We start from the raw sequence: 15118 nt of genomic DNA on the forward strand, positions 1-15118 counted from the left end.
GTGAAAATCTCTACAATATGCCATTAAGTGAATAAAGAAACAGTATTTAGATTCAAACCTATATGTAGAGGGGACCTAGGTAAAACTATGTGCCAGGAAGAAAAAAAAAACAGATCAAAAGGGAATGCAAAAAGGGAGTTGGCTTTATGCTTTTTGTTTTCTATTTTTAAAAAATATTTTGTGTCATGTGAGAACTACAGCAAGGTAGAGAGGAAGGAACATACGTGAGAGAGGGTGAGAAAGAACTAAATCATGACTGCTCTGTCTCCATGGCGGGGATACCGTGGCCTATGCTCCTTGCCTGAAACCCTAGCTTCTTTATCTAAAATGAAGATGGAACGTATTGGCCAAGGAGCATATCAGGGCTCAGTTTTCCTTTTATCTCCTAAAACATGTAACCTTCAGAATTGGCAAGTTAAGTAATCGAACATTAGCTAAATATCCCGTTCTGTACACATCCCCTCGATTCTAGTCATTACAGATCTCCTGAATTCCCTTTTATTGTTATTCACGTCCATTTGTCTTGTTGCTGTTTTGTTTTTCAACTCTGCTTTTCTCCTGTACTCTGTGCCACTGTCTTCCCACTCCTGTCTTTGTCCCACTCTCGTGCATTGTTTACAGGCCTCAGTCCCCGGGTTGTGTGTGGGTGTTTCCCTGTACAAATAAAGCTATGGTGCTGAGAAAGTTCAAGGCCAGAGAAATCCAGGGCAGCTGAGGACTCTTGACCCCCTTCTCCTGCTCTTTCTGTGCCCCTTGAGCCAGGTGCCCACACCCCTTCTTCCCCATTAGCCTTTCTACACTATCCTCTGGCCATTGCCTCCCACTTTCTGTTTCTGCAAAGACAGTGCCAGGCTCTCTTTGCTGCAACGCTTCTGCATTTTGAATGACAATTGTCACAAAGAGATCTTGCCTGTCCCCTTCTTGGTCACAAAGACAATCACAGGTCTTTATTCCTCACACTGTAGTAAAGGTATTGCTCCACATCCTTCCATTAATGCTAGAGGACAAAGTTTCCTTATAATCCTAATAGCTCTTTTATCCCCAGATTCATGTAATTGTAGAATCAAAAGGAATCTTAAAAGCCACCTAATGAAATCCCCATTATCAACCCACAGTCAACGCAGTGCTGAATGCATGGTAGGTGTTTGGGAACTATGTAGCTGCCCTCAGTAAATACTGTAAAATCACATATGATGTACCACTATAAGATAAGGATCTTGTGCTGTTAACTTTGTAAAAAAAAGGTTTTAGTCATCTTTTTATTCACAGATATTTATAAAACCAAGGAATAATGATGGAGAAGGCTGTTCTTAGAAGGCAGTGAGGCAAACTGGAAAACTGTTTCACATGGACAACAGGGTTGATATAAAGAGGAAAAGGATAAGTTACTGATGCAAGAAACAGGAAGAAATGAGCAAAAATTATGATGAAAGGATTAACCTGTAAATGGTAACATATTTCACTACTACTAATAACTTAAATAAGGGAAAGGGTTACCAAGGAAAGCTGACAAATGATGGTACTGGAGGTTAGCAACATCCAGTTGCTAGTATGTTTCATGGGTGATTAAATTAGGCCTTCCTTGATGGAGTAACGTAGAACAAATATGTACAATGGTTCCCCCTCCAAGAGTCTGGGAAAGGTTAGATTTTCTTTTACTGAAAAATGTGAAATGATTCTAAATAATGAGCAAGCCCCTCACTTACCTTAAAATCACTAACATAGATACCTTAACACTACCCCAGAGATGATAAGAACTGTGTTTATAGTGCTTTTTGCCAAGGACATATGATTTGTTTTTAATCGTAACTTTTAATAGTTGTTTTTCAAATTTCTTTCAGGCTTGTAAATTTTATAGTTCCCAGTGGTATGTGGTAAACTACAAATATGAACAGTATTCTGGAGACATTCGTCAGTTACCCCGGTAAGAACCTATTATGAGTACTCCTTGGGTTTTCCCATATGTAAAATATGTTATCTGTTTAAGATGTGCCACTGTTTATGAACACATGTGCATTAATCCAGTGTCAAGGAATATTTTACAAAATTTAAAAATAAGACTCATGATAGGACATTTTGTTTGTATAGTGACAGAGTTGGGGGTGAGATATAAATATGCTCTCACTTAATTTTGGAACAAAGTTTTAAAGTATCATTATATCATTCTTTTGTGAACTATCCTTTCAATAGCAGATACAAGAGGATTAGAAAAGTACAGTTTGGATCAAAAAATTTTTCTGACAATATTCTGTATCTTGTGTTCAGCTTTGACACTAGTTTTATATAATTCCATGCTGTGATATCAAAAATCACAAATATAAACAAACTCCACAGAAGTGATATATGTCTAAGAAAAGCTAAAAGGGAAAAATAAACACCTAATTTTTTTTCTGGACTCTGGGGAAATAAAGCCATCAGGAGAAGGTGACTTTGTTCTGTACCTGCTCAAACCTCCTGTTCTGTCACCTCCACAGAGAAGCTCACCTGACTGACTGCCTGACCTAAAGTAGTCATTTATTCAGTATCTGTGTCCCCCACTAAAGTAAAAACTCCCAGAGGGCGTGGACTTTCCCTTGCAGAATCCCCAGCAGGCCTAAGAGAATGCCTAGCATGTAGTGGTGTACAATAATTACTTATTAGATAAGTAAATGGAGTGAACGGCAAATTTTAAAATGTAATGTTCCTGGATAGGATTGGAGTTGCTCAAATTCAAGGAATTGTGATGGACTGGAATCTCTCAACACATTGGTTTATCAAACTAAAATGATGCAAATAATCCAGAATAACACTTAAGACCATCAAAAGTTACGTTTTCATTAATACTTTGCTCTAGTGGTGCACTGAGATGGTACACATTGCATCTAACTTTTTAATGGTCACTTGGATCAGATTTATACCCCACTTTCCAAGATTCCCCATGCATGCCCCCAGAAACACCTTTCTAGATTCAATTACTTAGACGTGCTGCTATCAACTCCTGAATGCAGAATTTGAAGGAGGAATTATGGAATGGCTCTGAGAAGATGACATTTGAGCTCAAATCTGAAGGAACAGTAGCTCCCCACACTATGACCTCGGGAAAAGGTTCCCAGAGGGAACAGCATGGGCAAAGTCCTTGAAGTGGTAACCATCATGGTCACTTGAGCAGGATGACAATCAGGGAGGCTGGAACTGAAAAGGAGGAATGAGATGAAACCATGGAAACCTAGGCAGGAGACTTTGTGGGCTCTGGAAAGGAGTTTGGGTTTCTTCTCTTTGCAACAGAAACCTTTGGAAATTTTAACCAGGAGTGTGACATGATCTGGTTTACCTCTTTAAAAGATTACTTGGTCTACTCTATGGAGAAAGGGATTGCAGTGGTGAGAATAGGGGAAAAAGAGAGAGAGGGAAGGAAGCATTTCTTTTAGAGTTGCATTACAGTGAAAATCTAATGTTCTGCCAAAAGAGCAAATCTTTTTTCAAAACAGTGAACGTTAACTTTTACCAACTCTCTGAACATTCCATTAGATTCAAGTCATTCCTAATAGATAACCTCCTGTAACTTCATGTTAGGAGGGTCCCATTACTCCCTAGGCTTTCGTGAGTAATTACTACATTCAGAATGTCTGGGTATTAGTCACACACTTTTTGTAGGCGCAATTGAAAAGTAAAGCCTTTTTTTTAACATCAAGACTTCCTCTTTCTCAAAATAGTTCTGAGAAGTGGTTATAACTTGGAAGCTGTGTCCAAGCCACTGGAAGTCTGTATATGAAGTGAGAGAGTGTAAAAAGCAGCACTTATTAGGTTGGTGCAAAAGTAATTGCAGTTTTTGCAATTATTTTTAACCTTTTAAACCGCAATTAGCTGCCTTTTCACATAAATGCCTTCCGGCTCTCGTTAGGTCTATTGAAATTTTTAGTGGCTTTATCCCCAAATACTGTTTTTTGTTTCTTACATTCATGATGCCATAAAGAAAAAGAAATAAATACAAGATTTAACATTCATGGTATTTTTCCCTCTATTAAAACATTAGAGGAAGCACCTCCAGTAAGAACAGGGTCTAAATATCATTGTCAAATTGGAGTTATCATAGAGCATAAGAAAAAAAAAACTCATGAGAAGAAATACAAAAGTCACTGAAGTATTGTTGAGAATATCCCTTACTTTAACTAAAGGAAGTGGAAGTTGATACCGAGAAAGGGAAGATTAAGACTGCCACAAAGTAAGAAACTTTAATGAACTGTATATATATTCAAAATGAAAATCAAAAGTTCTAGAATGTAATCCTCACAGATTCCCTGAAATAATGAAGACTATAACACTGATTAGCAAAATTAGTTTTGAAATGATTTTTACAAAGCTAAGCACTCCCCATTAAAGACTATACATATTTAGGTCAGTAGTGGAAACAAATAATTCACTTGGGCCCTTTGAAGCTATTAGAAGTAAATCATGTTCATACGTCCTGGATTAGAAGAATCCTCCTATGTCTGCTACCAATAGATCATTTCTTTTTATGGGTTGCTGAGGTTGCAAAATGAAAACTTGCAATTACGGAAAAATGAAAAAAAGGAGTGTGTGTTTATCTCCATCATTTTTATTCTTTAAATTTAAAATTGTGTTATTATTGACTCTTCAGAAACCCTCTTTTTAAAGTGTCTATTTATAGGAAATTACTGGAGAAAGACATTAACCATAGAAGGTAATTCCTCAACATTGTTCTTGGCAATGATTTTTTTTTTTTTTTTTTTGGATTTGACACCAAAAGCAAAGGCAACAAAAGCAAAAGTACACAAGTGGGATGACATCAAAATAAAAAGCTTCTGCACAGCAAAGGAAACTATCAACAAAATGAAAAGGCAGCCTACGGAAGGGGAGAAAATATTTGCAAATCATATATATGAAAAGGGTTATTATCCAAAATATACAAAGAACTCATATAACTCAATAATAAAAAACAAACAACCCAATTAAAACAGGGGCTGACAATCTAAACAGACATTTTTCCAAAGAAGACATACAGATAGCCAACAGGTACATGAAAAGATGCTCAACTGATCAAAAGTAAAGGAAAATCAAATCCACAATAAGTTATCACCTCACACCTGTTAGAATAGCTATTATCAAAAAGACAAGAAATAACAAGTGTTGGTAAGAATGTGGAGAAAAGGAAACCCTTGTGCACTGTTGATGAGAATATAAATTGGTACAGTCACTCTAGAAACCAGTATGGAGCTTTCTCAAAAAAATTAAAAATAGAACTACCATATCATCCAGCAATTCTATTTCTGGGTGTTTATCCAAAGAAAATGAAAACATCTATTCAAAAAGATATATACACACCCCATGTTCCCTGCAGCATTATTTACAATAGCCAAGAATGACATCTTGCCTTTGGCCACAACATGGATGGACCTTGAGGGCATTATTCTAAATAAAATAAGCCAGAGAAAGACAAATACCTACCATATGATCTCACTTATATGTGGAATTTAAAACCAAACAAATAAAAAACAAGCTCATAAATACAGAGAACAGATTGATGGTTGTCAGAAGCAGGAGGTGGGAGGAAGGCCAAAGGAGTAAAGGCACAAATTTTCAGTTATAAAGCGACTCCTGGGGCTGTGATGTACAGCACGTGACTACAGTTAACAATACAGCATTGCACATTTGAAAGTTGCTAAGAGAGTAGATCTTAAAAGTCCTTGTCAAAAGAAAAAATATTTTTGTAACGATGTATGGTGATGAATATTAACTACACTTATTGTGGTAATCATTTTGCAAATATAGACAATATATACAAATACAGAATCATGTTGTACACCTGACATCAAAATAATATCATCTGTCAATTATACCTCAACTTAGAAAATATACATGAAACAAAAAATCTATATGATGCTACTGAATTCATTAATCCGTGGGGTAAAATACAAAGATATACGACTTATTTAAATTTTCACTATAGCTGGTTTAATAAAAAAGAAGAAAATTTCATAGAATATATTTTGTGCCTGAAGGTCAAATAAAATATAACTGGTTTGGTTGGGCTGAATTAGAACAGATTGTTTTTTTTTTAATAAAAAAGCATTTCCTATATGTCGTCAACAGTGAGCCAGAATGTACTAGGTGCCATATGTACATTATCTCATTTAACACACATAATCCTACAAACTGTGATGAGAAGAACTGCTATGGTTAGTAACTTGCCCCTAACTTCACAGCTATAACTGATGGGGCACTCTGGCATCCTATACGCCTTATATGGGTGGTGGAGGTAACTTGGGTGTAGATACGAGAAATGAGACTACCTAGAAATGAGCACTAATGTTGGGTTCAAACGCCAGAGGGTAAGGTCCCTGCTGAGTCCTTTATTTCAGAATCCCAAAGACCCACACAGTGCTTCTGGGGGAAGAATGTTAAAGTCAGTGGCCAGAGGTGCTTATCTTTTAATGATCTGTAGAAAAGAGAACAGACATTGCTCAATGGTCCTGCAGGCAGGCGACTGAGTGGCAATGATGGCTACTTACAGGTGAAGAGGTTGCGCCCTGTGGATCAGTGGGAACAAGACTGACTGGGAAAGAAGAACTTTCAGTGATGGTCTAAACGCTGTCCGCCATCTTGCCCTGCGCCTTTTCTTACACGGTTGACCTTACCTCCTACTGCTCTCCCTCCCTGACTGTGCTTCAGCTCCACAGCCTCCCACTCCTGGACACTCCAACTTGGTCACTCCACAGGACCAGTTCTCTCGCCATTCACTGTGCCAGAATGATCTTCCCCCAGATCATCACATGGCGGGTGTCTTCTCACTCTCAACTTAAATGGCCAGCCATCCATGACCACTCTTTCTGAATCTGGCCTCTGCCACCCCTGCCTGGATCACGCTTTTCTCTTCCCCTCCTTAACTTTCTTCATAATGATTTTCACCCAGGAAAATTATCTTGCTTATTTATGCTTCATTATCTACTCTCTCCTTCCTTAGAATGCAAACTTCCTCAGTTTGGGGGTTTATTTTCCAATAGGTGGTTGGCATTTCTGCGGGTCTCCTATGTGACAGGTACCGTCTGAAACTGGATCGTTTAGTGGCAAAGAAGAATGACATCTAAGAATTAAGAGAGCTCTCAACTCCCACTTAATTTGATCAAGCAATCTCAAAATTAAGAAAAGCCAGTGGTGAAAGGGCATGCCCACATTCACACATTCTCCCCTCCCCAGGACCTAAATCGACACTCCCTGGTCTGCACATTTTTTTCTTTTTCTTTTTCTTTTTAATGAGCATAAGGTTAGCATGAATATGGCTAGGGACTAATGGAGTTGGCTGAATTTTGCTATCTGGAATACCATCAACATAGGAAACGATTTGAGATGGGAATATTGAATGTGCCACTGGACTCTTCTCTCAATAGTCAGATTCTGAGGTTGCTTTTACATGATATAAGTCATCTTAAAGAAAAACAAACATTTTATGCAAAATCTACATGTATGTTTCTAGCTAGGTATCAAGGAGTGCCTGAACCTTGAATGGTATAGACGGTTTCCATTCAACCCTTTTCTGAGATCGAATTAAACCAAAGACAGTTTATTTCTGTTTCAGTTTACCTTTTATAGATCTAGGTGTATACTCGTGCTCCCCTGTGCTGGTCGGTGATGTTAAGACATAGAGACATTTCTGTGCTACCATAGAAATGCACAAAGTCTGCACAATTGCCACTAAGTCACATTGGTACAGTCTTTTGGGGAGACCACAGTTAGGGGAGCAGCGCAGCCTACTGGCCAGAGCACAGCTGGTTCTCTGGAACACAGTTCTTCGAACGACAGCCCTGTACACTTGGGCATGTCATATAAAGGTGAAACAGAAAGGTAATGAAAACATCACTATTTCATGTTCCACTTCAAAATGTGGAAGGAGGAAAATATACACCACCAAGCCTCAAAAATTATCCTGCTTGCCTTTATCTCACTCAAGAAGATATGTGTAAATCTGTATCAAAAGTAACTCCACCACTTGAAGTAGTGATTTTATATACTGGAGTAAGATGTAATGGTGTAGGGGAAGGTTAATAATACCTCGAAAGAAAATGGGACCCTCACAAATTACATTGTTTTATTAAAAAACACAATAGTTGTTACTCAGGGCACAGCTGAAAATGAAGGCCATGTCTCAAATGACAAATCGGAACCTTTTTTCGTCTTTTTTTTAATATCAGAGCAGAATACAAACCAGAGAAACTTCCTTCGCATTCCTTTGAGGTTGACCATGAAGATGCTGATAAAGATGAAGTAAGTAAATTGTTGAAAGTGAAATGTTTAAAACATAAGGATAATTAGTCCCTGTCTTCCACTCAAGTGTTTCACATCCTGACCAGTATTTCATCAAGCTGCAGTCGCTCTTTTTGTGAGGGCTTTTAGTCAAAATGAGTCACGTTTGTTTTGAAATTGAACATGATTGTTTGAGATGAGACAAACAGAGAAAAGGGAGGCTCATTTTTAAGTGCAGTGTCTGAAATCTGGGATTCACAAAAGATTGCTGTCATGCCAATGATGCCTTTTGTGCAGGATACCACTTCCCACTCATCTTCCAAAGGTGGTGGGGGACCAGGAGGAACAGGAGTTTTCAAGTCTGGCTGGCTCTACAAGGGGAATTTCAACAGCACCGTGAACAATACGATTACTGTTCGGGTAAGGAGACATCAAGACTCATCTTTGTTTCCGACACCTTTCTTGACACTCCCTCCTTCGGTCATGGCACAGGGGAGAGCCACTTGCACTGAGTTTGTTTTGTGTCATATTTTATTTATGAGAAAGGAGGGTGCTCTTCTCTAGAATGGGGCCCTAGAAATGTCGCACTCCTGAAGGAAATAGAAAAGTTCTAGTTTATATAAGTAATAGAACACTGCAACTTGAACTACCTCCTTATATCTTTTCCTTTATTTAGTCATTCAAAAAGCGCTACTTCCAGCTGACTCAGTTGCCAGATAACTCCTACATCATGAATTTTTACAAAGACGAAAAGATATCCAAAGAACCCAAAGGCTGCATCTTTTTGGATTCCTGTACAGGCGTGGTGCAGGTGAGTAGAAACCCTTTTTCCCCTTTGGGTTTTTTAATCAAAGAGTATGTCCATCCAATTACCAGTCGTTGATTCCACAAATATTTATGGAGTATCTGATATGAGCCAAGAACTCTTCTGGACTCTAGGGATTCAGTGGAGAACAAAGAAGCCTTGATCCTTGCTTCCACAAAACTTACTTTCAATAAAGCAAGAAATACAAAAAAATAAGCAAAGGAAGAAATCAACAGAATGGAATCAGTTGGTGAACTCTGGAATAAAGAAAATAAACAGGGTTACGGAAGGGATAGAGAGAGAGAGAGAGAGACATGAATGGTGAGGTTAGAAACATTAATACTCTAGAAGTGAGAAAGGAGTTTTTGAAGAGAAAGCTTATGATCTAAAGACTAAAGAACGAGCAGCAAGTACAAAGGTCCTGAGGTAAGGGGAAGTCTGGTTTATTCAAGGAGAAGAGGAAAATGACCACCTGTATGTCTTCAGTGTATAGAACCGCTGAGCTAAAGAATTCAAAAAGATCATACGTAAATCATATACTCAAAGTCTACACTATGTACATGTTATCTTTATGATTAGGGATGAGATAGTAAACTAACAATGTACATATACATCAGCTTCTTTCTCAAAGGAAGTTTTCTTCAAAAACAAGGATTACATTGAGTCCCAAGAGTTTAATTTCAGAAACAGAGACAGTGCTTTTAACAGACAATGCTGTTCTCAAGCTGTTGGTGTGCAAACTATTGTCCATCAAGCTGTTGTCTTTAGTATTCAATTCGGTATGGACCTTGTGGAGAACGGCAGCAGAATAATTCTGTAGACCTCTACTATTTGGACATCTTACTTTCAAAACATTTATTCTTCTACTCTGATGAAGTAGCTATCCTTGTTCCTTCCTCTGTAAAATTAAAGCCATCAAGTGGTTTAGCAATCTTACCTCGAATTTCACATTTAGATAGCTGGCTCTTTGAGGCTGAGGACATCGTTTCTGGTCCCTAGAAGCAGTTCCTTCTCTTCCCACTGAGCCATGGGCATTCAAATAGCTTGCTGTGTAGCTGAGATTACATGTTGGATTAATACCAAGGGCATCTGGATATACGGATGCAAAATAGAGTTCTCGCCAGTCACTTCAGTCGAGCCTATTTCTGGACGGTTCATCTGTTAAAATCTGGAATTCCTGCAGGAAGTAGTAATGCTGAACTTCAAAAGGAAAGAATTATTTGTTGCTGAGGACTCCACTAGAAGTGAAAGATAACTACATGTTCACGCAGATGCCAATTTTCTATATGGAAAGGGGAATAAGGATCTTAACAGAAGGTGGAGATAGTTTTCTATTGTTGGTTAAAAGGAGCAGTTTGGCTTTAGAAATATAAAGTATTTCTTTAGCAATAGGTTAAAGATTACATTTATAGGTTAGTAACCATGTTTTATGGACATTGAACTGAAAAACTTAAGTATTTTATTTTCCATTTGGATTTCCAAGCTTGCTCTAGCAAATGAGTCAACATCTTTTAGGAAGTATCATTGTAGCCCTTGTTACATATTAAGTTTGCAGAGATACAGATTAATATTCAACTTCTTCCGAATAGTATGTAACTAACTCTGTTCTACACACACGTTAGTGCTCTACTCTGACCCACTGTAGGAACCTCTTACATGGTGTTTCATTCGCTCCCTAAGCAGTGCCTTGGAAAGAGGGTGTCTTCTACGGGTACTGGTCAGTTTTCAAATCCTAGTTTCACCATTTACTATCTGAGTGCTTTGAGTAAATTACCCATGCTCTTTAATCTCAGGTTCCTCGTCTATAAAACTAGAATAAATGTGCTAACATGCGAAAAGAATCTGGGAGAGCATGTGTAGTCAGCCATACACCCCTAGTCTTTCATGAATTACAAAGGGCACAACTTTGGAAGATGGACATTCCATTGTGGAAAAGCCTTCCTAGAAAATCTTAATTCACCTTCCTGAAATGTATACCTAAATGTACTCATTCATTCATTCATTCATTCGTTCATTTAACAAACTTATTCAGTGCCTCGGACTTAGTAGGAACTGTGCTTAGGTATTGGGAATTCCCTCCTGAAGCCACCACCAGAGAGGGACATGTGCTGGTATCTAACAGTCACACAGTGTTGCAAGAGCTATAATGAAGGTCTAAATGGCACTCTCTATGGAATGTTCAAGGAGCACAGAACAGCAGTGAACTCTGGTTAGGCTGGGAGGCTGCACAGAAAATACGAGCCTGTAGGTCGAACTCCCCAAGGTAGAACTCATTTTGCACATGAAGGCACAATTGAATAATCCTATTTTATTTCCCAATAGATAGCCATTCAAATATCTGAGAACATGTATTAAATCTTTTAAAGGGTTCAGCTCTATATCCCTTCATTTATATTCCTCTTTATCAAGAACTTATTACCTTTTGTAAAGAAAGGGACCTCCAGCTTCTTGAGATCACGTTGGGAAGATAGACATCTGGGCCACATGTCACCTTGTGTCCGAATCCCAGTTCTTCCATGTTTGCTTACAGCAATTTCTGACCTACAATTTTGCATCTGGAAAGAATATTCTGAATGAGATACTGCAAGTTTACTCATTGCTATAGCAAGCCCTCAGGCACAAAATGTGCCTAAAGATGAAACAGTACACACAAAAGCCAGAACAAATGAATAATAGGATGAGTCAGACCTATTTTGTCAAGAAGCATTGTCAATTTATCTTGCATAAAACAGCAGAGAGGAACAAAGACTTTGCCTCAGAAAGTGCCACCTACCATCCGGCATCCTTAGAGAGTTCGAGGTCATAACGTTCTTTTGTGAACAAGTCATTCAGACCTAATCTATATCATTGTGTTTTCCTGAGAATAACCCGTGGAATTCTTAGAAATAATTTCAAGGTTGACTTCAAGTAGAGAGAAACTCCTACCCAGATTTCTCAGAGACTTTAGGTGACATTTATGATTGGAAATTTCCTGGATCTTGGTAAAATAAAGACCTAACAGTACTTTTCCACTTTTTTTGTAATATCATCCAAACAGTATTAAATCTGTCTCATACCCCTGCATTCCTAACCTGGAGAACTTCCAGGTTTTTGCTGTTATAGTTTTGATCTAGAACTAAGGCCTGTGTTATCCTATCTAGTTCCATCCGAGTCTTCTCATTTATTCATTTACTCATTGCTCCTTCCATCCATCCATCCACTCCAGGTCCTACCACTATGAAGAGAATGAACAGCCCAGGTAGCCCACCCACTTAGAGTGCCAACATCAACAGTGATAATGCCTGATGTCACTTTATGAAGGCTTACATAGATGGGTGGGGTACCGAACTCCGCTCATTTTCTCCTAGGTGTTGGATTTGCCCCCTTGTGGATATGGGTTCCAAATCAGTGGCCTCAGGTGCTTAACCAAAAGCGAGAAACTCTTCTAGCTTCTACATCCTAGGCAGCCCACTACCAGAGGGAAGTAGAGCCAGGTATGTGACAACAGGGCGCAGCCTGGACTGTGTTGAATTGGGGTGCACATGCCCACACAAAGGCAGTGAAATTGAGAGAAAGGAAAAAGTGTACCTGCCAAGGAAAAGAAACCAAAAGCCAAATATGATCTATAAACCTCCCATTAGCAAACTCTGGCTCTAAAGATCTCACTTCCCATAACAATAAAACCCAAAATGACACCTGTAATTTTCTTCATCTAATAGATTATTTGACAGCAGTCGATATGGAACAAGCATTATTATTGTCCCAATTTATTCAAATAACAGAGAGAGAGAGTAGCTTTCCCAAGTCCCAGAGCTAATGAAGGACATTAGGTTTGAGGTAGAAGAATATCCAAAATTACAGAAAGATGTCCAAGGAGATTCCCTGGTATTATACATCATACCTATATGCACACATACATTTATCCTATATAAGCCACATGGGCAGAGGAAACACCACAAAGATGTGCTCATGTGTAGTGTTAAGCAGTGAGTTTTAGATGCAGGATTTATTTCAGCTAATATGCGGTGTATTGAAATTTTTTTCTATATGCAAAGCATTGTGGGAAAACCAAATATCAATTAGATGTGGCTCCTGTCTTCAAAGAGCTTCCAGCCTGTGCGAGGATGCCCAGGAAAAAAAACAGAGCAAATAGAGACATGCAAATAAAACATGAGTGGCACATCTCAAACAATCGGTTCTGATAATGTAAGAATGAAGTTATATTTATCACTGCATGATGGTGTGTTATACATATTGTAAAACGGTATGTTACATTTCTACTTGTTTACTGACACTCCATCATACAAGAATGAAAGTTCAATGAGGGCAAACACTTACTTTGATTTTTTTTAAATAAAAAGCATGTGTACCTGGCGCATAGAAGGTGCCCAATAAATTTTTGTTGAATCAATGAACAAATAAACATACAGAGAATGGAAAGGATTGCATGGATAGTAGCCTCCAGTCCCAGTAACCTGGATTTGATGCTGTGTGGTTCCTTTTAAAACTCTTCTTTTGTTTCTGCAAAACTCTGTAAAAGATGCTAGCACCATAATGAATATGATGGAATATTTTGTTTGGGTAACTTCCTTTGACATTCAATCCTCCATTGGTTTTAGTGGCTTCGTTGGAATATCCATTTTGAAACTTTTCCAGATGAATATTGTGGAAACAGATTAGTTTGCTACAACTCATTAAACACATCAGATGGCATTAGGACATTGTCACAGTTTCCTATTATTTACGAAGCCATGTGGCTGGACTGTGGTGAGCTTGAATGAACGAAATAGTTGCAGTGGCCAAGAGGGCACTGAGTTCAGGGAAATAGGGGAAAATTGGAGAAGTGAAAAAAAGAATGCGATTACTTCCTTATTACCATTTTAATGACTTAATCGCATTTCAGGATTATTAAAATGTCCCATTGATTTTTCTATTTCTGTCCTTTCCTCGTTCTAGTTTTTGTGCCAAATGATATGTAATCTCGGAGATTACAGTGAGATAGAAAAACCACTTAGGTGTCTTAATCTTCCCCAATGTGAGTTTCTCTACGTTGCAAGTAGTTCTTTTTCTCTCCAAATAGAAAAAGATAATTTGGTTTTTGAGAAGTTGTCAATAGAATATTTATTTCATTTATAAATACCCCTTTGTGAGAAACAACGGCTTCTTATACTTCACTCAAATTTTTAAAATATATTTTAATAATATTACTGAAGTTGGCAACAATATTCAATTCATTTGAAGGACAGAATGCAATTTAGAAAATCAAGTTTTATAGCAGGTTGCCGCTCAATCCACTTTTAACTTGGACCTGATATAAGCATTTTATATCTCCCAGTCCACGTTATTTACAACATGAAAACAGTCAAGCAGATTCTTTAATTTGTTTGTTTTCAAGACCACACTGAGATTTGCTTGCATTTGCTATACTTAGATACTTAATATCCTAGCTAAAGGTAAGCCCTGAACTCTGGGCATTTCTAGTTCTTTCTTTCCGGTCTATTTCAATTCCTACGGTGTTTTTGAAGGAAACCTGTCTTTCTTCTTTTATACTTGCTACCAGCCAACTTGTCTTTTCCCTTACACATTCTGTGTCAGTGAGGTCACAGGCGGCTTTATGGGCCTCCTTTGTCAGAACCCCCAGGAAGTAAGTGTGAGGGTGTATGGAGGGAGTCTGCCCACCCCTCCTGGGGACAGTGTGGCTTCTACGAACCTGTCTTCTTAAGGAAACTGCCTAGATGTTTGCTTCAAACGCTAATGATTGGGGCCACTGCCTTTCTGGAGACTCTCCACTCTGTTTGCACAGCAGCCAAAAATGATCTCAAAATGCATCCCTGGCCTTTTACTAGCCCAAGCCATTCTGTTCTGTGTTCTCATAGAACACAGAGGGTTCTGTGAGAACAGCTGTATTTTCTTTCACACTGCAATAACAATTTTGTTCTCAAAAGAATTTTTATACCTCTTCTTCAATACACTCATGCAAAATTTAAGTACTTATATCTTCCACTTTCATGTTTGTGTCGTTAACATGTTAACGCCTGTGTGCTCTGTTCTGCCAGGGCAGAGACTGTGTCTGCTTTTGCCATGCACAAAATGCAA

At 38.3% G+C, this 15118-nt stretch overlaps 1 protein-coding gene across 1 annotated transcript in view; it reads left to right on the top strand.

Annotated features, from left to right (window-relative positions):
• Window positions 1–15118, top strand: part of DOCK10 (dedicator of cytokinesis 10) — a 231599-nt gene that overhangs the window by 131148 nt on the left and 85333 nt on the right. The window contains 4 exon segments of the mRNA XM_033111994.1: window positions 1842–1924; window positions 8187–8259; window positions 8536–8658; window positions 8915–9049. Of these exon segments, the coding sequence (XP_032967885.1) occupies window positions 1842–1924; window positions 8187–8259; window positions 8536–8658; window positions 8915–9049 (414 nt within the window).

This window comes from Rhinolophus ferrumequinum, chromosome 8, assembly GCF_004115265.2.
Source record: "Rhinolophus ferrumequinum isolate MPI-CBG mRhiFer1 chromosome 8, mRhiFer1_v1.p, whole genome shotgun sequence".
In the NCBI taxonomy this organism is placed as follows: Eukaryota; Metazoa; Chordata; class Mammalia; order Chiroptera; family Rhinolophidae; genus Rhinolophus; species Rhinolophus ferrumequinum.